The 25,587-nt window shown below is 39.1% G+C and overlaps 2 protein-coding genes across 5 annotated transcripts in view; one reads left to right on the top strand and one right to left on the bottom strand.

Annotated features, from left to right (window-relative positions):
• The window catches only part of WWC2 (WW and C2 domain containing 2), a 95,100-nt gene extending 72,480 nt beyond the window's left edge, over window positions 1–22,620 (bottom strand). The window contains exon 1 of one of the 2 annotated variants that reach the window (XM_064417816.1): window positions 22,306–22,620. In XM_064417816.1, the coding sequence (XP_064273886.1) occupies window positions 22,306–22,436 (131 nt within the window). In that variant the 5' untranslated portion in view covers window positions 22,437–22,620. Of the gene's footprint in view, window positions 1–18,649; window positions 20,133–22,305 lie in introns of those variants that run through there. The other variant, XM_064417817.1, reaches the window with a different exon arrangement.
• DCTD (dCMP deaminase) overlaps window positions 1–25,587 on the top strand; it is a 201,541-nt gene that overhangs the window by 121,878 nt on the left and 54,076 nt on the right. The gene's annotated exons all lie outside the window — the stretch shown is intronic.

The raw sequence follows: 25,587 nt of genomic DNA, 5'->3' as shown, positions 1-25,587 counted from the left end.
CCCAAAACCTTTAATGGAGGAACAAATTTTCTAGCAGTTCCTAGCAGAAACATAGCACAAACACAGTTTACTGAAGCATGGCCTTCTATTGGAAGGAAAGAAAAAAAATATCAACTTCTGCTTCTCACATCAAACTGACTAAACCCCTTTCAGGCCAGCTACCCTTTTTGGTTCCCTTTCCCTGAACACTTACAAGCCTTTCCTCTACCCCAGCATATCACTGCTTGTCACACATCCCTCTTTACCAAGTGTGGTTGGCACAAAGTTGTTTAGAGCAGGGTAAATACTTCCAAGGCAGTAATTTGCAAAGATTGCTGAGGAATTATCTGAGACACTGTAAAAGGGAACCTGGAGTTTCCAGATGGATTAATACTCTACTTATTGACTCAAATAGAGCTGCCTACCTTTCCCAAAAATGAAAATGCTCCCTTAGCAGTTTGCATTACTGATTTTAAAAGATTATTCTAAACCAGGTTAAATTATTACTTCCAAGAATATAGTACATATTAAAACCTCATCCCTATTTGTGGTTGCTAATAGCACAGAGTAAAATACCATTTCTTCAAACAAGGATACAAACATCAAAATAATTTTCAAGAAATGTCTATGAGTAGGTAACAGCCATGTTTACTGATCCCCTCTTTCAAGGCATAAGCATGTGAGAACAGGAAAGAAGATGAGAATAACACAAAGAGGCTATTCTGCACATTTTCAAATTCAATTTCTTAAGCTAACACTTAAAATTAAAAAAGAAGTAGGTTTTTTACAAAAATCCGCGAGGATATTTTGTACCACTGTACTAGATTAAAATAATTATTTTTGCCAACACCACTGAGGAAGTCATTCAACTCCTCACAGATGGCTCTTTGAATCAGCTGAACATTTAGCAGAACTCAAAATACCAAACAGCTTACTTACAAGTTATGAGGAAACAAATATAAAACAAACAAGAAAACACCACCACACAACTTATATAAAACTGTTGTGATTACCTTTAAATACTGCATTGAGCTCTGGTAGCCCCTGCACTCCTGCACCATGACAACATGTTGAAAGTAAAACTACAGATTAACATACAGAGGAAAGTGGGCAGTGGCAATCAGGGTATAGAATATAATGTAACTGAACAGGTTAATGTCATTCATCTTGGTAATCGCTTATAGAGTGCAAATACCAAACACATGAAAGGCACAGGCAGCATTCACTGTTTCTCATACTACAAAAAACAGATGCAGAAAGTACAGAAGAGTAGGCTCAAAACAAAGTTCTGCACAATCATAGCTGGACCTCACTTCCACTGCACTTTGTTGAGTTCAAAATCAAACTGCTTTCAAAAACGGATTTGACAAAAATTACAAAGCACAGATTCACAGTGACAGTAAATATGATATTCCAGACACAACCATTTTCCTACTGGAGTTAGGTCATCTTCTTCAAGACACATACTTCAAACTGGACCTTATTAGAAAGTATTCTCAAAACTGTCTTACTACAGAGAACATTGTGAGCATCGTAATTCATAAGCAGAAATATCCTTGAAGTCTCTTCAGTGTATTCTTATTTAATAACTATTTAGTTATTGAACTCATTTATAATGAATCACTAGAGTTTTGCCTAACTTTTTTTTTTTTTGTTTGTATTGAATAGTCACAAAGGATTTTTTTTTAAGACATATTTCTTCAAGTTGACATTTCTTAGATTTAGATTAATCCCATTTCTGGCAAATAATACATGGTTAAATTTGAATTTTACTAACAATGGAAAGCTAACTTAGTCAAGAGACTAACAAGTTTGAGTTACATCTTGAGTAAGCAAGAAGTCACAGCCAGACTCAACTTTTGATTGAAAACACAGTCCCGATTCTCTTCATCTGTCCTAGTTTTGCAACAGCAGCCTGCACATTATGATTGACTTTCTTCAGACTGGTGGTCTGGATTGCATTCTACCTGCAAGCCAGTAAAAAGTGGACTATTGGAGGGACCTGTCCTTTTTAACATCTGTATTCATGATTTGGAAAAGGCATCAGACTTGCATATGACACCATGCTGGGTGGGAACAATCAATATAGTCAAGACTTGAGCATCATTCAGATGGAGTTGGGCTACAGGAATGGCCCAACAATGTCTCTTCAGAGACTCAGAATCAACAAATGCAAAGTCTTGCATCCAGAAAGCAAATGCCCCTTACAGCAGCAGAGGCTGGGACTGTCTGGGGAGCAACTGTGGGCCCTGGTGAGCAGTGAGCTGTCAGTGAACTAGTGCCCTGGATGCAGAGAAGGCCAACAACCTACCCTATCAGCAAGAGTGTGCCCAATAGATCAAGGAAAGTGATTTTCTCCTCTATTCTGCACTCACTAGATTGCATCTCAATTACCCAGTTCTGATCTTCTACAGCAAGAAAAACAACAACAAACCTAACTGGTGCAAGTCCAAGGGAAAGCCACCAGCCTGCCCCTACCTACAAGGAAGTTTTTGAGATGACTGTCAGGCTCTTTGCTAGGGTTAATGTGGTAGAAGGATGAGAGAAAACAGACATGAGTTGAAACAAGTTTAAGTTGAATATAATGAAAAAAAATTCACCATGAGGATAGGCATATGGTAGGACAAACTATATACCATAGGTGTATGAGAGTAACTCTGATCTCACATCTGACCGTGTGTTTTGCATATAATTTTTAAATCTTGGCTATTGCCACACTTCCCAACCATATGCACACATATAAACAGTTGTGTACTCACTCCTCCCTTGCCTTTGTTTCTTGGAGCTTAAAGCTTCATCATTGTGTAACTTGAGTAGAGAAAAATGATTTTTGGACCATCCTAATGCCACACCAAATACTGCAGCTCCATAACAATTTAAGCTGACCTAACCTGGCTGTCAGAGTTCTGCTTTTCCTCCACGCTACATGTTCATACCTCTTCTCTGGCATTCTTATGACTCCATCCATAGTACATCAGTTCAAAGAAAAAAAAACTAGGAGGAAAATTTGAATTTTTAATTTTTTTAAACCAGTTTAGCTGCCTAACCAGTTCACTACCAGTAAAAATGCCAATATAAGAAAAAGGGTGGAACCATTTGCAGTCGGAAATCAGATTGGTGTGAATTGGTCATGAAACAACAGAGTTCCTAAAAGACACTGAAATCCTGGTTCTTGATGGAGATCACAGGCAGTGCTGCAACGTACATGATTCCACCTCCTCCTCCTCGTGATTTAGCTATTGGAACAAGACAAACAGGACTAAGCAAGCAAAACTGAGAACTGCTTACCTACTTTGTAAAGTTTTAATGTGGGGAAAGTTAGGAGGCTGATTCTGGTGGGTTGAGGGTTTTTTTGACTAACGATGAATCTTAATTGGTTGCTGTTGGATTATGAAATGCAAATGCTTGGGCAGTTAGGAAAATTTCTATTTATTCTAATATTTTGATCTACTGGATATTTGAATTTCAAATTAGAATAATGTAAAAAATGTAAATAATTGCCCAGTCCTGCAACGGATACAAAACTTCACAGAACAAACCAAGGAAATATCTACACTGAAGTCAAAGGTAGCTTTGCCTTGGACAAGGCTAGAAGCAAACTTTGTATGTGATTAATATTTTTGTCATGCTTGCCAAAACAAAACCAAAAAATATTTCGTCCATCTCTGAGAGCCTTTACCTTAGGCATTTTGACCTTTTTTTTAAGTTAATGAGGCGCTTATAAGGAGAGAGTTAAAAAATAATTGCCAATGACATAAAAAACTACAATGCTGTCTCAAATATTGAGCAGAGGCACTTTCATAGAAAAACAACACCTAAGCATAAACAATTGATTTAATGGTAATCTCCCACACTGTATGCATCTTTTGTAATGTAAGAGGCAAGCTGCCATATAAGCAGTGCTTCAATAAATTCAGCTGAACTAGGAAGCTGCAATTTTACAGACTTCTGGAATTTCTTAGACACGGTATTTTTAAATGAATACTTCATAAAAATCACTTTCAGTATTTTGTTAGATGTAAAGTTTTTATACAGTTTGAGTAATGAAAAAATCTCAGCATTAGCTCATACAGCGGAAATATGGTCACTCCTTGCCAAGATAACCATTACATCTCCATTTTCCATTTATTATTCTTTTAAACTGAATAGAGAAGATTGCTCTTAAGAGATAGTCCAGATACAAATCTCTACTATCCAATTACTTATGTACTCTCTTTCAATTTCTCAATGGAAGGCTCTTACTATCTCTCATAAATCAACCTACATCAGTTGCTATTGTGAAAAATCTTTAACATAAATATTAATGCTTTGAGCTACTATTTTTCCTGCAATTCTACATAATATCCTTAGGTTCCTTTAGGAAATTACTTCATGTATCATTCAAGCTTTTAAAATAAAATGTATCTTCTTGGAGGCTAGGCTTCTGACTCTCATCCTATAAACATCAGTCATCTAAAACAATTTCCAGAAGTAACTGGAAAGTTTAAAAGTTGGCACATTGTAATTAAGTAGGAGTCAAACTTCTCATCTGTTGAAAATACCACTGGGTGTCTGTATGCATTTTAATGCTTTTCAATATGCTATGTACAGAAAACGAATATAAGGAAAATTAGCATTCGGTCAGAATGTGTATGAGCATGGAGTTTGACTAACAAGAGGACAGATTTCCAAGCTCGTGACAGTCCATGCAATTCTTTTTTAGTTTATCTGCAGGCACTCAGCATGGCTAAAGTTCTAATTTAGAAAGTATGTGGTCAGGGAAGGTTAGGGAAGAAAGAGAGGACTGTGATTATTCACAGTCCAGCAAAAATCTGTTTTCTGAGTTTTGGACTCCAGGATTTTAAATTTACCACAGTAAATTTAAGAGAAGAAGTTGGAATTTCCTGATCTGGCAGATATTACCTAGGGTAGGGAAGTATAATTCTCAAAAGAGCTTTCAAAGGTAGACTTGGAATTTTGCTGGACAGAATAATGATGGATTTAAATCAGCCATAAAAAGAGAGATCTGATCTTCTGTCAAGTTCTTGAAAAGGTAGAAGTTAATAATCAGCACTACATGCTTGCTTAAAAAAAAAAAAAACATTCTTTTAAATTTGATTCAAAATATTTTTAATCCACTTATGAGTTGATCAAATCATGCTTTGAGCTGTCAGTATAACAAGCACCTCTTTCTGTGCCATACTATGAAGAACCAAATTTTTGCAGCTAAAAACAATAAGGAAGCAAGGCAAGGGTTTGTAATAAAATAAAGCATTTGCATTCCTTCTTAAATGCAATCTGCATAGCTCTTCACTGACATTTTGAGTATATGGTAATTCATTCTCTTTCAACCCAACTTCTGTGTTTCATCAGTTTTTTACCCTGAATAAATAGTGGGAAAATTCTGCTCTTTGCTAGAAATCCAAGTGAAAGAGTCCAAGTCCTGTCTTTTTTGCTGACTTCACTGCTTCATGCCACATATACAAAAAGGATTTCATTTTGCCCATCACATTTTCTCTCCTTCACCATACTGCTTTCTCTATATTAAAGTCATTGTACTACTATCATTTGCATATGTAATAAACAGATTGTAAGATCATCTTTGGTTTGGTTTACATAAACTTACATAACTAGCAACAAGAACTAGAGACCTCTTCCAAATGGTACCAGAGCAGTCTCAAGGTACCAGGGGAGAAACAGATAATTTCTTAGCATTACAGTATTTCAGTAATTATTAACATTTCTGCATCTACACATACAAGACATTGTGTCTCAGAGTCGTTGCTGTTTTCAATAATCCATTCATACCAGCAGACATCTTTTATTTGGAATCCTAATAAATACAAAAAAAGCCCACCCAAACACTACCATATGTAACTTCTGATAATGAAATCAATATTCTTGGACAAGAATCTGCAGAAGAAATGTACGGCCTTGTGCAACAGAGACAAATAGAATTTGCAGAGTAACTAGCCTTATCTCCTTGTTTTTCCATGGATTACTCTTCCTGTTGACCCTTAAAGCCAACTGCTGGGAGATACACAAGGAAGCAGCAGTGCTTGGTGACCCTCACTGGCAGCCAAAGAATTAGTCTGGTTCATGGAGCATGGCAATCCACTGTGCCAGCTGAAAAAAGCTGGCTCTGGCATTTTTTGATTCTTTCACAGGGCTTTGGGAAGACAAAATCTCTTCCTTTCACAGACCTGACTAGGAAGCTTAATTGATGACCAAAGGGCCTTTACTGTACTGACATTTCCTATGCTTAAGCTATAGCCAAACTCCTTTATAAATGGCCCAAATACTTTTGAATGGCTGAGTGTGCCACAGAATGGATAACTGCAGGGACAGGAGGGACACGGGCAAGAAGATGCATGTGGTGTGCTGCTCCAGAAAGGCTGCCAAGTCCATCTCTCAGAAGAGCAAAGTGACACTGAGTATTTTTTGCAGAGCATGATTTGCAGTACTAGGTACAGAATGAGGTAGAGAGGGGTCAGGGAAATCCCTCAGCTGAGGTTAGGGGAAATGTTTGTAGCCTGCAAACTCCCCACTAAGACAATACAAAGACCTAAACACCCCAGCCCCGACCTTTATGTCTTTGTTTCCTTCTGTTTTGCTGTTGTGGTCCAAAAAGCAGAACTAACAAGAACCATACAGCACAAACCAATGCTCCTTCTGCCAGTCACTACCAATCTTAGTAGTGTCGTTAAGCTGTCAACAAGCTAAAATGTACTGTGGATTTCAGAGCATTGAAAAACGTTGCATTCTCCAGCTGCCATCAGCCTAACCCACCTTTTATTTATTCCATACTATTCACACAGAGTGAGTGATATCTTCAAACAGGTTAAGACCCACTCTTTTCATCACACTCCTATCTTCTCCTTATTCACTTAAGCTATTTTCTGAATGTGAAGAGAAAAGATCAAATATTAGGAACAGAGGGCACTTAGGATGTGGCAGCTGAAGTTGGGAACTGCAGCTGATAAAAATCTGAGAGGAATTTACATAGATCACAGACAGTCCTAGATTGGCTAAATGCTTCTAGTGAGAGGCATACCTTTCAGTGCTATCTGGGGACAATGATTACATTTCAAAGGAATTTCAACAGCATTGTTTCTTTTTATTTATTTGTCTGCTTTTCCCCCCTCAAGTTTTTCAAATTGATCCATTTTCAAAACTGAAAACTGGATTTTCCTGTTGCCTTGGGTTATGGCAGCTCAGAAACAGAACTAGGATGCTGAGGTACCTTTTCCATCTCATTCATTCAGGGAAGGTGGCTTTTCAATAGCATCAAGCCATTCAGAGTCAAGAAAGGGATTGGAATCTGTCTTTTTCACAGTCTTAACCACTACACTAGCTAACAAGCAATAAAATATTCCCAGTTTTTACACTCCCAAAAGAGCCTCTGACAGAAATTTTTCATCAAAACTGAAGAATGGAACTTTTAATATAGATTGGTTAACACTGTAACTTCTGAAAAATAAAAATAATAAATAAGTACATTTATTTCAATATTTTAACCAACTTCAACTGTCAGATTGTCTTCAGACATCATTTTTTCTTCTGCCTCGTTTATTAGTGACAGCTCAATGAAATATCCACATAACACACTACTGCCTTATTGATACTCTCAATAAACTAAAAAAGCAGTTTTGCTTCTGTATACCACTATTATGGATTCACTTGGAGCTATCCCTATAACAAATGTATCTCCTATAAATTAAACAGTTTGCAGTCCATCAGCAGCTATTAGTATAATAATTATTAATTAATAATTATTAATTAATAATTTCTGACTTCCATTGAAAGAATGGTGCAAAATAAGCAACAACTATCATTTGCTGAAGATTTTCTGTACATTTTGTCTTGAAATGACATTTTTTTAAAACAAAAAATAAATTAAAGACAGAATTACTATTCTTCCTAAAATTGGAAGAATTTAAGAAACAAAACAAACCACGTAGTACAAAAAAGATTAGAAAATGCTAGGATCATCAAGAACCCCATGTAATTTAAAGGCAACTTCAAGATAGCCCTCAATCAAACCAAATATGTAGCCAGCAGACCAATTCTTTCAAGTATTCATCCACAGGTAGTAATTTAAAAGACAATCACAGTGGTGAATAAAAGCTGTTATGATCTATGAAGTACAGCAAGGTGCCATTCAGGAGAGTTGTTTTCAATCACCCATCTCTCAAAGTGCCTTCTGGAACAAACTTTAAAAGGCTGTCTCTTCCAAAGTCACATTTGAAGGAACAAGGAAAATAAAAATTGTAACAAGATGTTTCTAGTACATTTAGCAGTAATTTTAACATTACACTGCAAATTATGTAGCCCACACAGAGGTATCTTTAATAAGCCAATCATTAGATGAAATACATATTTTCCTCACCAAATTCCAAAATTCAAATTATTACAAGTACACAGAAACTTCAGAATGTTAGAGATCTACATCGATATCAAACAGAGCAGAGTTGTTTTTTCAAGTGACAAATTTAATTTCTATATTTTTGCTTGCAGAATTGATAGCTACAGCAAATTGCAGATTTAAATCTTGTTTGACACTACTGAAGTGAACAGTGGTTGAGTTACTTCCATTACACTGCTAAACAGCACTTAAAACCTCCAACCACCCTCCTAATTCCCATTCCAATGCAGCACATTTTAGTCTCCTTGTCCCACAGGAGATCATGTAATTTGTCCTTTATTACTTGATCATGTAATTTGTCCTTTAAGGGCACAGGTGCTTGGGATTAAAGACTTCATGTTGGGTAGGGTAAGAAGTACTTCACTTGCTTTAAACAAATTACATCAACACTTCACCTTGCTAAAACTAGTATTTTTTTCTAAAATATGATGTCTAGTTAATCAGATGATCTAACACTAATATAGCTACATTTACTTATGTATGCCTGCTAAAAAATGAAGGGAAGGCACATCTGGAGGTTGTCTGGTCCAACATACTGCCCAACGCAGGAGAATGCTGAAACCAGACCAGGGTGCTCTGAGTCATGCCCACAAGCATTCAAGGCAACCTACTCTGGTGTTTGCCCACAAATCTCAGGCTGCACTGCCAGTTTTTTTTCTGATGCAGTAAATAATTGCAATTCCATTTGCAAAAAATTTTAAAGCTCTTCTGAGATGCAGATTAGATTATATATTGGCCCACCAGTTTCAATACAATGAACAGTATTAATTCTATTTCCATGTTAAAACTGTGGTTTCTATTGAAAAAAATTTCAACAGTTGCCTGCTGTTTCTTTAACATTTGTATGAAAGACCAAAGTCAGTACTCATGTGGTACACATTCTATACCTAATTTATCCTTTGTTGCCAGGGATTGTGTTCAGGTGATCAATGTGCAGGGATTGTGTTCAGGTGATCAAACTTTTCAAAATAGCAATAACCTTTATAAAAAAAGGTAAATTGACTTGTCACTGATGCACAAGTACTATAAGCTTTTGTTGTGCTATGATCTTTAATGGAATCTTTTTCATCTTTGTTCATGCTGCTTTTAAACCCTTCTACTCTGATGCACAACAAATTTCTACAAACAGATCTGAACGAAATGTATAAATATTTTCACATGAAAATCAAATGTATCTGAAGAAAACAGGTAGAACTGAAATACGGTAATGGACTAACGTGTTTCTCTGAAATAGGACAGTAAACATAGATGTTGTAAAATATTGTGCTTGCTTTTTTAATTTAAAAATAATTTAAAATAAAGACTGTTATTCATCATATAGACTGTCTGCCCACTCTCCTGCCTTCCAGCTTAATATCTGATTTCTGTTACTGGGTATATTCTTAGGATAGGTCTACAGCAGATCCAAAGGTCTTAACATTTGGAGGTGAATTAAAAAAAAAAATTCCCTAAATTGCCTCACTTGGACCTTGATGAGTTTGTACACAGCAGTAAGAAGCTTATTTATGCTCCTTGATTAGCTCAGAATTCCATGACTTCAGTGTAAACATTCTTGAAAAGACAAAACATCACACAGTATAAGAATGGGCATTTTGAAAGACTTTACCATCCCAATATTCCTTTTTCCCTTCATCATCAAGTGACTGATTGACAGCCAAAGGAGACAGTGCAAGGACAAATAAAGAGGTAATGCTCTTTGGGTACATCTCAACTGGGAGAAGTGTGGTTTCAGAGTGCTTTCAGCCTCCTGGGCTGCTGGACACTACAATGAAGTGAAACTTGCTGAAGTGCTGCTCCCAGCTCTCAAGGCTGACTTCTGGATCAGCTGGTCCAAAAGAGACCTAGGACATGTAATGCTCAGAACTACAGTTCAGGTGACCATAGGACTAGATTTCCAGGGTATGTGCTCATACTTCTGCTTAGATGCAACCATTCTTAAGTCAGGACACTTTAAGCTTCTTGCACATCAAAATTTTTTACAAGTATCCAATGATCGCATGCATAAAGTTAAGTACTAAGTTATTATCAAAACTAAAATCAAAATCCTCATCACATCACCACCATCAAGGCCACATGAGACCTTTCATGGTATCTGAATGTTACTGTGTTCATCAGTGCAACATCAGCTTTAAACATTTCTGCAAGTCTTAAAAAGATGGGTACTTAAAGAGGGCATCTGGACAAAGTTCTAATGCTGGCCGTTTAAAAAAAATCAAATACAGTATTACAAAATAGCTGTTTATGAGAGTTTATTCTCAAGAGCTCTGTTAGAAACCTATTACCTTAATAAGCAATGACCTACTACCTCAATAAGTTCTGCCACAAGAAGGGTTCTTTAAATACTGTCATCCCTTGACATCAGACACCTGCAGTGAAAGTGTTTCAAGAATTTCAGGCAGCTGGATGAAGCTGCTTAACTAACTAGGACACCAGCCAAATTCAGAATAAAATAAAAAATAATTTAATTGATTAAATGATTAATCTTAAGTGTTGATTATGGGAACATTACTTCAGGGCATTTTTTGAATTGGTTTTGTTGTTATTGCTGTTTCTTTTTAAAAATACTTTTCATACATTTTTTAAAATACTAGACACCACAACTTTGGCCAGAAAGAAGATACATAACAATTTTTCATCAAAACCTGGCTGACGAAGGGCAAACCCCCCCCCCCAAAAAAAAAGAAAAAACAAACAAAAAACAAACAAACAAAAAAAGGCACAAAAAACCCCCAAACAACAACAAAAAAACCCCCTACAAACAAACCCACAAAGCCACCAACCAGGAAATATAAAATCTAGGAGGTTCTAAGGATTTTGCATTAAAAATCCTTAACTGTTCTACACTTGTCCTCCAAGCTCAATTTTTGCCAAAATCTTGCCTGGAAAAATAACGTTTTGATGTCTTTCATGTATGAGCCAACAGGCCAGCCAGGTCCTGAATGCAAATCAGCAACCTGCTACAGCACAGAAGCCTGTGGCTCATTTTACATCATTCTAAGTCATGCTAGCAAGTGAGCCAGAACAACCACATAAGCAAACAGGAACAAAAGCAAGAAGAAAAACCCATAATTCATATCACCATAATAATTTCTTTTACTTATCAACAATTTATTAATCTTCTAGACCATAGCATCATTAATTTAGCTAACAGCTGCTTAACCAACAACCCTTTAGCAAACTTCAAACTTCAGTTCACTAACTTTCTCTCCAAGAGCAGATATAAAATGAGAGCCTAGGGATTATCAATAACAGAGGAAAACAAACAAACAAGAAAAAAACCCCAGAAAATAATATGTAGAGTTCAGGAACTTGAAAGAACATCTGTTTGCTGTGTACTAAATAATCCTGCATAGTCAGCCTTGCTGCAGTAGTGAACCACCGACCAGGCTAGTCTGACTAAAAGGCTTATGGTATTTGTATACTTTCCTGCATCCCATAATATCTCTAGTCATTTAAACACTATTCCAGGAATGTCCTGTAGAGGCTTCGGATGATTATGCACATCCATAGCATTCTACTACTCATTAGAATGACTGTAAATGTGTTAGCAGCTCGTTTCAAACATTGCAACATGACAGAAAGAGGTCATGTCAATTCCCTGTCAGATTGCTGCCTTGAATTGCATTCTCTTATGTATGCCCATTTACTGCTCAAGGCTTAAGTCAAATATATTTTAAATATTTTATACTTCCATTCCAAACAATCCTTCCTCACGCTGTAGCCCATTAAAGCACCATCTCAGCCTGCCACTTCTGCATAAAACATAGCTGCAAGAAGGTGGGAAATATGAAAAACTTTGACAAAACTCCAACTGGCCAGCATCATTAAGACACAAAAATACAGGAAAGAAGACATGGATTTCTGGGGTTTCTCAACATGTCTACATTTCAAACCAATTAATTAACTAATCCATAAATTAAAGGGAACACTGTAACTTACTTCAGAAGGGTGAAATTGGTGAAATTCAAGTCAGACTCTCAGAGATCACATCATCTGAGGACTATCCCATTTTCTTAATCTTACTCCAACCCTAAGGACATTCTGATGCCAGTTTTGTCAGCTTGTCACTATTCACTCTTGAATGTAATACTAAATAGTTCTGTGTCTTAAACTCCTACCATAACTTATTTGTAAATCTTTCTGAGAGAAGTCTAAGGCATTCCAAACTAGAACTCATTTCCACTGTACAATTCCATCCAAACTAAAAAGGGGGGCTACATGCAAGTCTTTGCACTTCACACTTAAAGTCTCAAGCTACAAAAGACCCAAAATACCATTTGAGTCAGACCCTGCACACAATACAATTTTCCATTACTGGGAATGTAACTAAAATAAACCAGAAAAAATACAGTCACAAATAATATTTTCAAGGTCATAATTTAGAATTTATTACAAATTACTGTACAAGATGAGGACATGTTAAGACAGCACTAACAGAATGAACTGAAAAAGACCTGATTTTTTGTTTCTGTAACATGTGACTACACTGAATATACACTGGGTCTTGGGAATAGGGGGATCAAATTTGGATGGACAGTGGGCTTAGGTACACATGGGAGTACATTCTCAAGAGTAGACAAAACCATTATCAAGTCTCATAGAGCTCTTAGGCAAACCATGACTTCTGTCAGTTTTAACAATAAATTAAGAAAACAAGTAGTGTGTCAATACATTTCTACTGAGAAAATGCTTCCTATATGAAATTTGAGCTCCTGAACTTCTGAAGTCTCCTGAATTTCTCAGGGAAGACTATTTTTGCCATCTCTCTTCAAAAATAATTCAAAAATAAAAGTAGATTATTTCATGCTTTACCAAGAAATAATGTATACAGAGATACCTCAAGCTGGGTATTCACAGTGCAAAGCAGGACAGACAAAATGTCTTAAATTTAAATCACGTCCCAAGTAACAACACGTATGACAACTGAAGTATACTTGAGTGGTGGATAATCTATGAAACAAAAATGTCACTTATTTCACAAGGCAACTTGGTACCACTAGCATCTCTTATGAACCCACCAAAGACTAAATCATAGTCAAAGAAGCTTCATAAGCAGTAGTGACCACAGTCTATTTCATAGAAGCAAAGTCCATTAGATATCACTAGATGTCACTACTTTTCCCATTGCCTTCCCAAAACCAAGAATAACATCCAAATATTCCCTGTGTAGTTCATCTCCCAGCTGTTTCAGCCTTCCTGCACTATAAATCTTTCTCCACTGACAACTGGTCTCTGCTGTGTACTTTGTGGAACAGAACAAAGTACAAAAACCAGCAGCCCCTTGGTCAGGCTCCGCAAGAGTCAGGCTACAGCCAGAATGGTTCAGGAACATGAATCAAATCACAGGATGACACTGTAATCACTTGCTAAATAACAGCACTTTAAAAATACAGTTATTTGGCTAATAACAGCATTACAAAAATCTACCGCATAACTCTGAATCACAGCTCTGATGCAAACTGTTTTTAACTGGTTTTCTAAGAGGAATTAAGAGTTTTCACAGAGACATTTTGTTAACATTGGTGAAGAGGCAAAAAGTTTAAATAGACATTTTTTGCATAATCAAGAACATATGCATTAAGAATGAAGGGACTAGGTTTCAAGTAAGAGCACTCATTGTAGATCAGACCATCATGGCCTCTCACGAGACAGACATTTCTGGGCTACACTGCAGTTTAACCACTGACAGTACTAGACAAAGGAAAAAAAACCCATCCCATTGTTTCTCTATCAAGAATAAATAAATGTCTTTCCTTGACAAGTTTCTGCAGTCCATCACAGACAGCGAGTAAAGTTAAGATGCCCACATTTTTAGCCAAAGTGGGTCATATGGCTTCATTTGGAAGCGCTACGGGAACGATACATCAAATACCCTGCCCAGAAGTGTCCTAGCGAGTGACAGGCAGAAGAGACCCGAACTGCTCCTCCACAGTGTGATCCCAATAAAAACACTGCCATGCAGCTATACGACAGGGGACACCTGTGCTTTGGTCAAACCCATCTCGACAAGATGGTACTAAGACATACGCCTGCCACTTAGCTAAAAGGCAGGCGACATTCGTCATGCATGGGACATATTTTCTGCCATATGGCATGATGTGCTTGTACACAATTTGCAGACTATCAAAAGTTCATCTGCCATATGATTAAAACCAGCCTCATTCCCAGGCAGACATTCCCAGCTCTATGAGGGAGGTAAGCTCCTATGGTCGAAGGGCCAGGCATTGAATCAGAGTAAGAATTCTTCACCGGTCAGATCTGCAAACCTTAAATAAGCTTATCTGGACAAGCCTACAGTTTAGCACTTAGAAGTATTTTAAAAAGAAATAAAAGGTGTGTAAAGTACTATTCCTTTATTAACAAGGAGAAAGTTGGTGTGTCCTCACAGAGCTTAGTTAAAATACAGATTCTCCTAAATTTTTCCCCCTGTACCAATAGTCAAAAAAGACTTATATTTCTAGATACTGAAAGCATGATTACCAAATCAATCAGCATATTATGGAAGGCATTCCAGTAGGTTGTTCTTTTTTGCTTTTCAAATAAAGATTGAAGTTTTATTTCATGAATTGAGAAAAATAGCACAGACAACAAAGCCGGTCCAACTTGAAACATTGTATTGCACACAGCAAGAGTATACAGAAGTTCAAGTCTGCTGTCCCAAGATAATGTGTCTTTACATACCCACACAATTACTTTGAATACAATATGTATTCAGAGTTGATGAGATAAAGTTGCTTTTCTTCAAGTACAAACAGTATCCAAGTTCAAAGGACAGCATCTGATCTTGTTCTATAAGATGCAAATGATTGTTTCAGTCAATAGAATAAACTGACAGACTGCCTCTAGCCCGCAAATCCTAACCAACAAAAAAAAATCCAAAAGCAAATTAGCTTTTAAAAAGTACACTTAAACAAATGGGGGAAGGAATCTCTCCCCCAAGAAGCTCTTTTAAAAACAAGAGTCAGAGATCGGCTTCATCAGGTAGGAACTTCACCATCATTAACGGTTTTGCACAGGAAAAAGTCACTGGGAAGAGCAGCAGTCTTCATCAATTCTAAATATGTGCTATATTAAAAGACTACATCCACAATGCAAATCCCTTTAAATTACTGAAGAAACACAAAAGGAAAACTGTAACCAAGGTATAACTTCCCTTTTCAGCCACTAGCTGCCCCTTCCAAATGAAGGACAAGTCAAGCTGTCCATACAGATGATTACCTCAAATGCATGAAGACAAATGGCTCCACTTTGCTTCACACAGTAAGACATTAAAAAATCTTGAATTACACCATCATTCTGGTGAGACACTTTGCACCACAGCGTAAAACACATTTTATGAAAAATTAGGAACTAAATGCATCAAAATAAAATAATTTTTTATCTCTTTCATAAACAGTAGAAATTAGCTATTCATAAGCATATTGTCAACAGCAGCACATTTCCAAAAAACAGCTTCTAATTCTGCAACCACACAATGACAAAATTTCTCTTCAACACAAGCTTCACAGCAACAAACTTTAAAAAGGTCAGTAAAAAATTCTGCAACATCATAAAGGTTTCTTGGTTACAGAACATATTTAGGATCAGGACATCTGTGACAGTTTTACTGCTGGCTCACCCAGCAAAGATGAACACAAAGACATGCACAAGAAAACAAAGGAAACACCCAACAACAGAAATGGACACCTGAGACAATAGTTCCTAGTTCCAACTAGGATTGATCTTCATATTGATTTCTGCAGCACCATTCTCCCCTTCTGCTCCCAGCTCTGGACATGCCTCCTGGCTCACACTAGCATTAGTACCCAGCCAGCAACACAACACACTGATTCTTCTGGGAAACAGCCCTAAAAACAATGGGGTGCATTTTAGCCAAATTGTCTCCTGGGATCAGTTTTGGTGGCAGAAGGAGGACATGTAAGCAGAACCATGCCAGTTTGGAGGCTGCATTATCCTCCTGGAATACTTTTCTACTCTCCTTCCAGGTAGCTTAAATCCATAAGAGCTTAAACACCACAGCATAACAGTTGTGGAATCTTAGCATAATTTCTATTCTTGCCTTTCTGAAAGTGTGTCACCATGGAAATAGTAGTGTATGTAAATTTTTGTTTGTCCATTTTCGGCCTCTTCATTACTTCCAGGAGTACTAGTCCTGTTTTCAGTCACCCGTGTGATGTATAAATTGTTAAATCACAGATACATGTAACACTTTTTTAGACTAAAAATAAGAAAGTAGCATAAAAACAAAATAAAACACTTTTCCAAAATTCAACTTATTGATTGATGGTACAAACATTAGTAAGTGGAAGTAGAGAAATCCTCTTATCTTATTAGAATAACCTTAGCATCACATCCAAAGCACAGAATTTTAGTCAAAGAGTTGACAACTGGTTATTTAACTGGAAAAAAAACTCCTAATGCAATCTGTACAGATCTCTGAAGTCATAAATAATATTTCATATTTGATTTATATATTGACTCTCGCTATTTTCCTTAACGTGTACAACTTCTCATTAAGTCTTATGTTGTGCATGACAACTACTGTAACACTATTTTCTAAGTCAAGATAGGTTTTAATCGAAATAGTTCTAGTAGGCAAGTACTACAGACACAGTTCTGGATAAACCACAGCCTATAGCACTTGTCCCACTTCACATACCAGGTCACAGTTCTTGGCTGTGACCAGCAGTACATACTTTGCACACATAAGCAAATAGTCCACAGCATTTCCTGACTTAACTTCACATGGCCCGAGATGAAAGACACAGTGCAGCTCTATCACTTCCAGAGAAATAAAGAATAAAAGCGTTATCTCGGAGTTACCATAGCCATTTTCACTAATGCTAAAATCAACAACACACAGCCCCATGCAAATGACAGACTGGTTAACAAACTCACATACACAATCACTTTGTATTTTAACACTGTGTGATGCTATCACAGTTACAGGAGCACTGCAGTATTAGAATTCTACTTTACACTGGATAAACAAATGAAGATGTCAGAACTTCAGACACAGCTAGTCTCTCATTACATGTTCAGTACTTGCATCATGGGTTTTATTTTGAATAAATATAGATCAATTAAGTAAAAGCAGTCCTCAACCTGTCACTGAAATCAGAATGAGATACTAGACAGTTTCACAGGGAGCATGCACATTCCTGAGCAGCCAAGGAGGCAGAAATAAATTAGGTGGAATTGGGATAAAAACCAACAAATGATACTACAGGATGAAACAGTGCAGCAATTTTTTTCCCAAATATATTTTTCTTCCCTATCTCACTACAGGATTATTTCAAGCTGTACATCTTGGAGTGCCGTCAAAGGATTCTCAACTAATTCTTCAAAAGAGCAAGTTGACCATTGCTGATTAAGGCTCAAATGTATGTTGAAACAATAATTCAGCAGCTCCATACCATCAAAACATGAAAGCCTCATTCCCTCCTCAGTTATTAGCAAACAACAGAAGCGAAGATAGAAAGGGAATGAGAAATGATATGAGAAACCAGTGATGGTTTGCCATTAAATTCATTCTTAGAAAGCAGCAGCCTAAAGAAAGGCCATTATCAGGTAGTTGCTGCAGTGGTAAATGATCAATGTTGAGGTCAGCACTTAAAATAGAATTAAGATCAATCCCTTGCAAACTGTAATAACTAACACTTATTATTTTATTCATCTGTCACAGCACAGCTTTCTTACATGCATTAAAGAATCAATCCAAATGTATTTTTCACTCTCTGATGATGCCTCTGACCATGTTATTTCATTTCTGCTTGCCTCTTATTTGCTATCTTTAATGAGCCCACTGTCCCATGTGACTCCTATTTCTGCTGTGACTGAAAGTCTTTTACCATGCACCCCTGAGCTACAGCAATGGAAAAAGGACAAATGACATTTAATTGCCAAAACCTAGTAAATTTCCCAATTCAGACAAATCTAGCACAAGTTACAAAATCCCATGCTAAAATTTGTAGTGTTTTCACCTCCCCAAAAGATGAGAGCAGCAATGGAAACTGCATTCCCTACTCACAAAGCAAACTCTTTCACAATCTTAACTTGTAAAGTTCTCTGGTTTTCTGACAGCTAATGTTTCTCAAGCACTTTCTTAGTTACACGGTTAGCAAGTACTCTCGAAACATTTTAGCAGAAGTATACTATAAACCATTTCAAATGTACAAATGTATTTTTAAAAGATTTTAGACCTCAGTGGAAAGTGAAGTGAGAACAGAAAGGATAATTTTGTTTTCATAGTATCTCATTCCTTACCACTGACAGGAGTGGGACAGGACTGCAGATAAAGTTTTAAATTAAGATCACTCGCAGCTTCAGAATTTGTGATGCAGAACTCATTATAGGCAAGCTATAAAAAAAACATCTGTTTTGAGTCAAGGGTGATCAGCAGTGTGCATTGGACTATTTATTATGTAGAAACCAAGATAAGAGAAGCCCTGAATTCATAGTAAGAAAACCAAGCATCATCCAACTTCTGAAAAATTCAGATTACTGATATTCCTATCTTCCATTGCATTCCTCCTTGGTGTGTTTCTCTGTTGGTTCCACTAAGGAATATAACAAACATGAGGCCTACTTAAAATGTGTTGAATGATGGAAAAAAAGAAGAATTCTCCTTCTCAAATTCCTGTCCCACCCAAGCCCCTATTAATTATCAGGAAAAAAAAACCAACCCCAAAGCAATACTTTACAATTATTCAGTATTCCAAGAACATGAAAGAGTTTCAAGGGAACTTCAAAAAACAGTATGCATTCTTCTAACCCTTTCTCCCGTTTTCATCTGCTTCAACCTCTTCAGTCCATAGTTGTCTTTTAATATTTTTGTCAAGTAGTAGGAGGATAAAATTCATACTTTGGGCTATTTATCTTCTTACAATAAGCCATTTCCGGAAGAACTGTCATGACTAGCAAGTTCTCAGCTTGTTGTAGCTTGAGGGAGTCATGAACAGAGAAATAAAGTCTATATATTTAGCGACTGAAAATGTTGCTACAATTCTCACATTCTTGCCTTTATGTCTCTCTGTCTATCTGAATTATAGATCTTAAAGTTCAAGTTCAAGTGGCCCTCTCTTTTGGGCCACTGGCCTTTAAAACAAATCAGCACAGAAGAGTAAGTGTTTGGAGAGAAAAAATCACTGGTGAACATTGCAAAACATTAAAAACCCCTGAGTTTCCACCACACTCCCAAAACACAAGCTAAGTCACTATTGCTCTTGAAAGTGTGAGATTCTCTAACATCAGTGGGACTATTCAGATACAAGTGGGCAAAACTGAAAACTTGAAGGTGATGTAAGTTTTTTTTCCACAGTTGTACACAAGGCTATAATTGTATTAGCAGACCTGCACTACCTAAGCAGTAACAAATAAATGTTCTAGAAAAGAACATGAGAAAACATATTTGAAAACACAACAACCACAAACACAATTTTCCAAGAAGCTTTCAAATACGGCATTTTCAACTGCCCTCTTATTTCTAGATGTGAATATTTTAAACCAGTAATGAAGTTCCTAACTGTGCTCAAATACACCTGGCAATTTACAAACATATGGCTAATGTCGCACAGCACTAGTCTTCAGTATTTGTATCTTCTAAATCAAAGAGGATAAAAATTATTTTAGAACATCAAACATGACTTTTCTATGTAATCATCCAGGGAATGCAGTGTAACAACAGCAGAATTAACATTGTCAGTAAAAACTTGTCTATTTTACACTTGCTTTGCCAATGAAACATTTTAGAAGCCTGTGTGCTATAATATTCCACAGGTACATCATGAAAACTTTATGATCTTTTTATGAGAGAAAATATTTGGGGAAAAAGAAAATCCTAAAGTATCACCAGACAAGGCAACATGTTTTCAGTCTTTATAATTCATTACCTTCATTTTGACAATTTATTATAACTTTTAGAAACAACATTAATCCAGATTTTATTGTATTGACAAACTTGGAAAATCACTTTTCAACTTTTCTGACAGCGAGCCCAAATAATGTTCTGTGTGGTTTCCAAATGTATATTCCCTAAATACATGGAAGATAAAACTGAATCTAAAGCAAAATCATCACAAGACTTTCACGAATTTCTTATTAGCTTTTCCAAAACAAGTCACCAATATAAATACAAATACTGCAAGTTGCACATCAAATGGGCTTGTCAGTCTCTCCTCTGTGTAGGCAATTCAGCTTCACAGCTGAGCCATGTACACTAAAGCATGGTTCTCTTAAGTACCTAGGGCAAAATCCCTTTTTGTTTGTTTTGCATGACTGAAGCAGGTTAACAATTATTTCAAACACTACTCTTCTGAAAAGGTCTTTATAATTTGTAATGAGAACTAAGGGAGTAAGCTCTCAGGACTTGGTTTCCCTTTCACCTATAAGGCATTAATGAAGCAATATTTATCCTATTCCTATAGGATGGCAAACTGTTATGTCACTGTCTACTCTGTTAATGAGAGTGAAGACTCAAATTTTACCATCAAATATGAATAGTCTTGAACTTTTCAGGACTACAGAAGGTATTAAATTCAATTAATAGTATACTAATTGAGGCAGTATTACAAGTTCATTCCATATCACATTTTGCTTTACCTCAACCATACTATCTTCTATTCTGCTTTGAAAACACACATTTAAGGTCTAAAACTGAACAAAAACATATCCACTATCTCTAGATACGATAAAGTCAGAAGTTTTATACTGCCTGTATTAAAAAAAAAATCACCCAAGAATGCCAGGTGTAATAAATAACATTGTCCTGTATACCTTATCACCTCACTGATATTTACAAGGTAATTAACAAGTTGTGAAGTACAGAGGAATTTAAGCATGAAGTTTGCCACTACTGGAATTTGCTGTCATAGCAAGTAAGACTGAGCAGCAGGCCTTACACAGCACATGATGCTCGTCAAAACTTTCCTCTGCAACTTGCAGCCAGCAAGCTTCACCACAACCACCTTTTCTAAGTTCACCTGAGAAATATAAACCAAGGCCTTCATTTATAATTCAGTGCTGCTTGTTTCACAAATTGATAGTGTCTCTTAGAAGTTGGTTTGGTTTTTTAACTAATAAGACTGTTATTGCACTGTTTCCAACTGCAACACCGTATTTCATAATATGCACAAAGTTTTGGGGTTTAATTACTTTTCAGCACCACTTCGGACAAAAGACACGTTTTGCACTAGGTATCCTGTGCGCCTGTGATCCAGCTATTAAAAACAGTCATTGAAGCCGAGGCACAGAGCCAGCATCCGTGTCCAGCCGGCACAGCTGCCCCGGGCACTCCGGGACGAGCAGCCTTGGCGCAGGCTGCTCCACTGGCCGAAGCACTTCCAGCGGCTGAGTTCCACAGAGCTGAGCCCCGGCAGGGACAGCGGGCACGGCGGGCTGCGGCCGGCGGGGCTGAGCGCATCTGGGCTCGCTGAGGCCTAGCGAGCACACGAGGCCTCCGGCAGCCGCGGCTCCTTCCCCGCAGCCCCGCACGGCGCTCCGGTGGCGGCGGGCCGGGGCAGCGGGGGCGCACGGCAGGGCCCCGCGCCCGGGATGCTCCGCCAGCCTGCAGGGGGGAGGCGGCCCCGCTCCGCAGCGCCCGGGCGAGAGGGAGGGCGAGGAGCCAGCGCCTCCGGTTTGGGAGGAACTCGCAAACTTTGGTACCTGTCGGGAACTCCCCGAATGCCAGCAACCCCCGGCCGCTCCCAGAGGAACTCCACAGGCTTCTCCCTCCCCGCCCCAACACCAACTCGCGCCACAGGCTTAGAAACAAGCCTGTGGGAGGGAGGGCACGGTGTGCCCGGCTGCAAGCAAGGGCTTCTCCTGCCCCCCCGCTCCCCGGCCCGGGAGGGGACCCCTGGCGCGCCCCCCGCCCCGAGCCCAGAGCCCGCCCGGGCCTGGCCGCCTCCCTGCCCGCGCTCCACCTGTCCCGGGGGTCGATCCAGCTGGTCTGCTTGGTGTTGTGGTCGATGTAGAAGACTTTGCCGTCGTAATCCCTCGCCTCCTCCCAGCCATCGGGTAAGGGAAGCTGCCCATTCCCCACTTTCCTAGGCATGGTCGCTCGGCGGGGGTAGCTGCTCCATAGGGACAGAAAGAAAGACGGGAAGCGGGAAAAGCCCCGACCCGGGCCGGGGAAGGGGCCGGGAGCGGGGGCTCGCGGGAGCCCAGGGAAGCCCTCTGCCGGGTCTCAGTCCACCATGCCCGGGCTGCCGCCTCGCCCGCGCCGCGGCGGCGGGTCAGGGCTGCCGGCGGAGCCCAGCTGCCGTCTGGGCGCGGGGAGCCCGGCTGAGCCCCGGGCGGCCGCGGCCGCCGCTCATTAGCATGAGATTAGCATCCATCTCATCTGCATGCACATTCCTCCCGCCGCATTCCTCAGGGTTAACCCTGGCCGCGCTGCCCGCCGGGCTGGGCCAGGCAGGCCCCGGCCGCGGAAGCGTCCGGCGGGGCAGCGCGCAGGGCCGGACGGCGGGCAGGAGCGGGGAAAGGCTGCGAGGGGGGCCCGCCTGCTTCCATCCAGCTTTGCCCGGGGGCTCGGCCGGCGTGGGGGCAGGAGACAGCCCCCCGCGGGGACGGGCGGTCCCGGGCGCTCCGGGCGCGTCCCCGCAGCCTGGCGGGGCCGGGAGCCCCGCGGGAACGGCAGCGGCCCGGCGTGACGGACACCGGCGCGTCCCGTGCTTTGTCCGCCAGCTTGCTGCGGCCCTGCAGCGCGTGGCGCGGGAGGCTTTGTCGGGGGCATGTCCCGGCCCTCGGAGCGCGGGGAACGTGCCCCGGGAAGAGGCGGCTCTGCCGCTGCCTCCGTGCCCGGAGTCGGGGAGGTGTCCAGCTCCCTCTCCCAGCCGTTCAGGTCCCGCCAACCTCCCTTCGCATCCTTGTGAACTCTTGCTAAAGTCCAGTAAGGTTCAAGGGTTCCTAAAAAGGACCTTGATACTTAAAACACCTGAGTTCAAAATTTACATACAAATAGGAACCCCTCTTTAACCATGGAAGTACCTAAACTTAGTGTCTTTAGTTTTGTTTTTGTGTGTTTGTTGGTTTGGGGTTTTTTTAACAGAACCACCAGTGAAGAATATGCGTACGCCGTGGGTGCCCTGGACTTGTGGCCTGAAAAGCAAGCAGCTAAGTTGCATTAAGCATAGACACCAGGTGTGAGTTACTGAGTGTTTATCTCTCATTTGCCATAGGAGAAGAGTACCCCAGGCTGGTTACCATGGTTCAGCTGATAGAAGGTAACTTAATGAGCTCTATTAATTTGCATGTGTATCTGATTCCAAGATCTGGCACCAGAAGTAGAGCATCAATGGGGGAATATGACTCTTTAGGTTAGCAGCTAGAACTCCTAGGTAACTCAAGTCCCTGTTTCCTAGAATGTTTTATTTCTTTTTATTTAAAGTTACTGGTTTTAAGTAACAAGATTTTCCTGGGAGAGGAAATCTCAAACCCAGAGCTGGTTTTGTGGTGGTTTTTTGTTTGCTTGGTTTTTGTTGTTTTGTTGGGGTTTTTTGGCTTTTTGGGGTTTTTTGGAGGGTTTGTTTTGTTGTTGTTGTTGGGGTTTTTTGGTGGTTTTTTTTTTGGTTTTTTTTTTGGGGGGGGGTGTTTTTTTGTTTGTTTGTTTTTTTGGGTGGGGGTTGTTTTTGGGGTTTTTTTGTGTCTGTTTATCTTCTCCATTATAGCTTTCTAGTATTCAACTCTATAAATTATTCTTCAGGGGCAATTCACATTTATTAAGTACTGGACGTATTCTGTGCATAGCAAGTTTTTGGATTCCACTTCAGAGGCCACATATCTGACAAGCACTGAAGTAACTAATTTATAGCTATCTACTGTTGGGTCTGCTCCTAAATAGAAAAATGTACCAGCAAGATACTATTTTAGTTTAGCTAATTGCCAGTCTGGTACAGATAAGATCTGCACTATTTTAGTCATTCTACTTATTTTATTCTGCAGTCTTGTCTCCAAATGACCCATGTGCCTCCCTCCTCCAGACTTTTTTGAAGATTTTGACGTCTAAGGTAATGTGCAGTGAAACTGTACTTCATATGTGAAGTAAGGTCCTGGTAGTTAACAGTGGAGAAAAACTGAGCTGTGCTAACTTCTGGATCTCCATAAGAGTCGAGCTGCTTAGGGAATGCAGCAGGATCATTGCCTATTAAAGAGGCAGATGCATTTCTTTTCATTGAGAATATTGTTTCAATGAGCTTTTTGGTTTGTAAGGTCCTTTTTTCTTGTCCATCAGTAAAAAACCATCCCCACATTTACCAAGCATTTAGTTTGTGTCCTTTTAAACAGTCTACTCAATTTTATAATTTGTTTATAGGGGTTGCCTTATAGTGAGAAATTACATGTGGCAGTTGTGGGACAGGATAAACTGAATTTCCTTTTCCGTTTTAAAGTTCATTTTGCATTATCAGTAAGACATATCATTATGTAAGTTGATAAAAATCTATAGAGGATATACATTTCTTTCTGAAACCAACTGCCAGTTACTTATCTTTGGCATTAACCACGAGCTTTTATAACAATATAGCCTTTTTCATCTTGAAAAAGCAGGCCTATTATACAGCAACACTCCTGTACTCCTAGTCCCTAAATAATTCACACAAAAGAAAGAATAAAATCAGAAGATCTGTAATACCAAGACAAAACTGGAACATCATTTGTGTCAATACTTCCCCTGAAGGTAGTCACGACACCTGAGGGAATGCTCAGTTCCTACTCTCTGTCACCACCAAGGCAGGCAGACCCACATCTTTGATTATTGGTCAGATGAGATCCATGTGGATGTGGATCTGAGTTATAATCATCTTTACCTATGTAATACTTCTCATAAGAAGACAGCAATATTTTAATTCTCATAAATGAATGGAAATTGTAGTTTTTAAATAAATGGAAATTAATACACTGAAGTCATTGCATAATTGTCTAATTTTTACATACATGCTTGTGTGTCTATATACAGATGTGCTTACACTGCAGTATAAACTGCTGCTGCTGTTAGGCTCTCCCCTTCCTCCCTCTTTTTTCCATTGTTTGAGTACTTCATTGTGTTTCCATCCATTGTTAGAGTCTACAGTCCAGAATGCCAGTTTAGGACTACTTAAGCATGACAGTGCTTGACATCAGAGGGACAAAAAGTAAGTGTTATTTGTGTAAACAGGCCTTTAATATTGCCAGTGAGAACATACGGCTTTTTGAAGGTATTTTTTCAA

Source organism: Passer domesticus, chromosome 4 (genome assembly GCF_036417665.1).
Source record: "Passer domesticus isolate bPasDom1 chromosome 4, bPasDom1.hap1, whole genome shotgun sequence".
In the NCBI taxonomy this organism is placed as follows: Eukaryota; Metazoa; Chordata; class Aves; order Passeriformes; family Passeridae; genus Passer; species Passer domesticus.
This window is presented reverse-complemented; position numbering and strand designations above follow the sequence as displayed.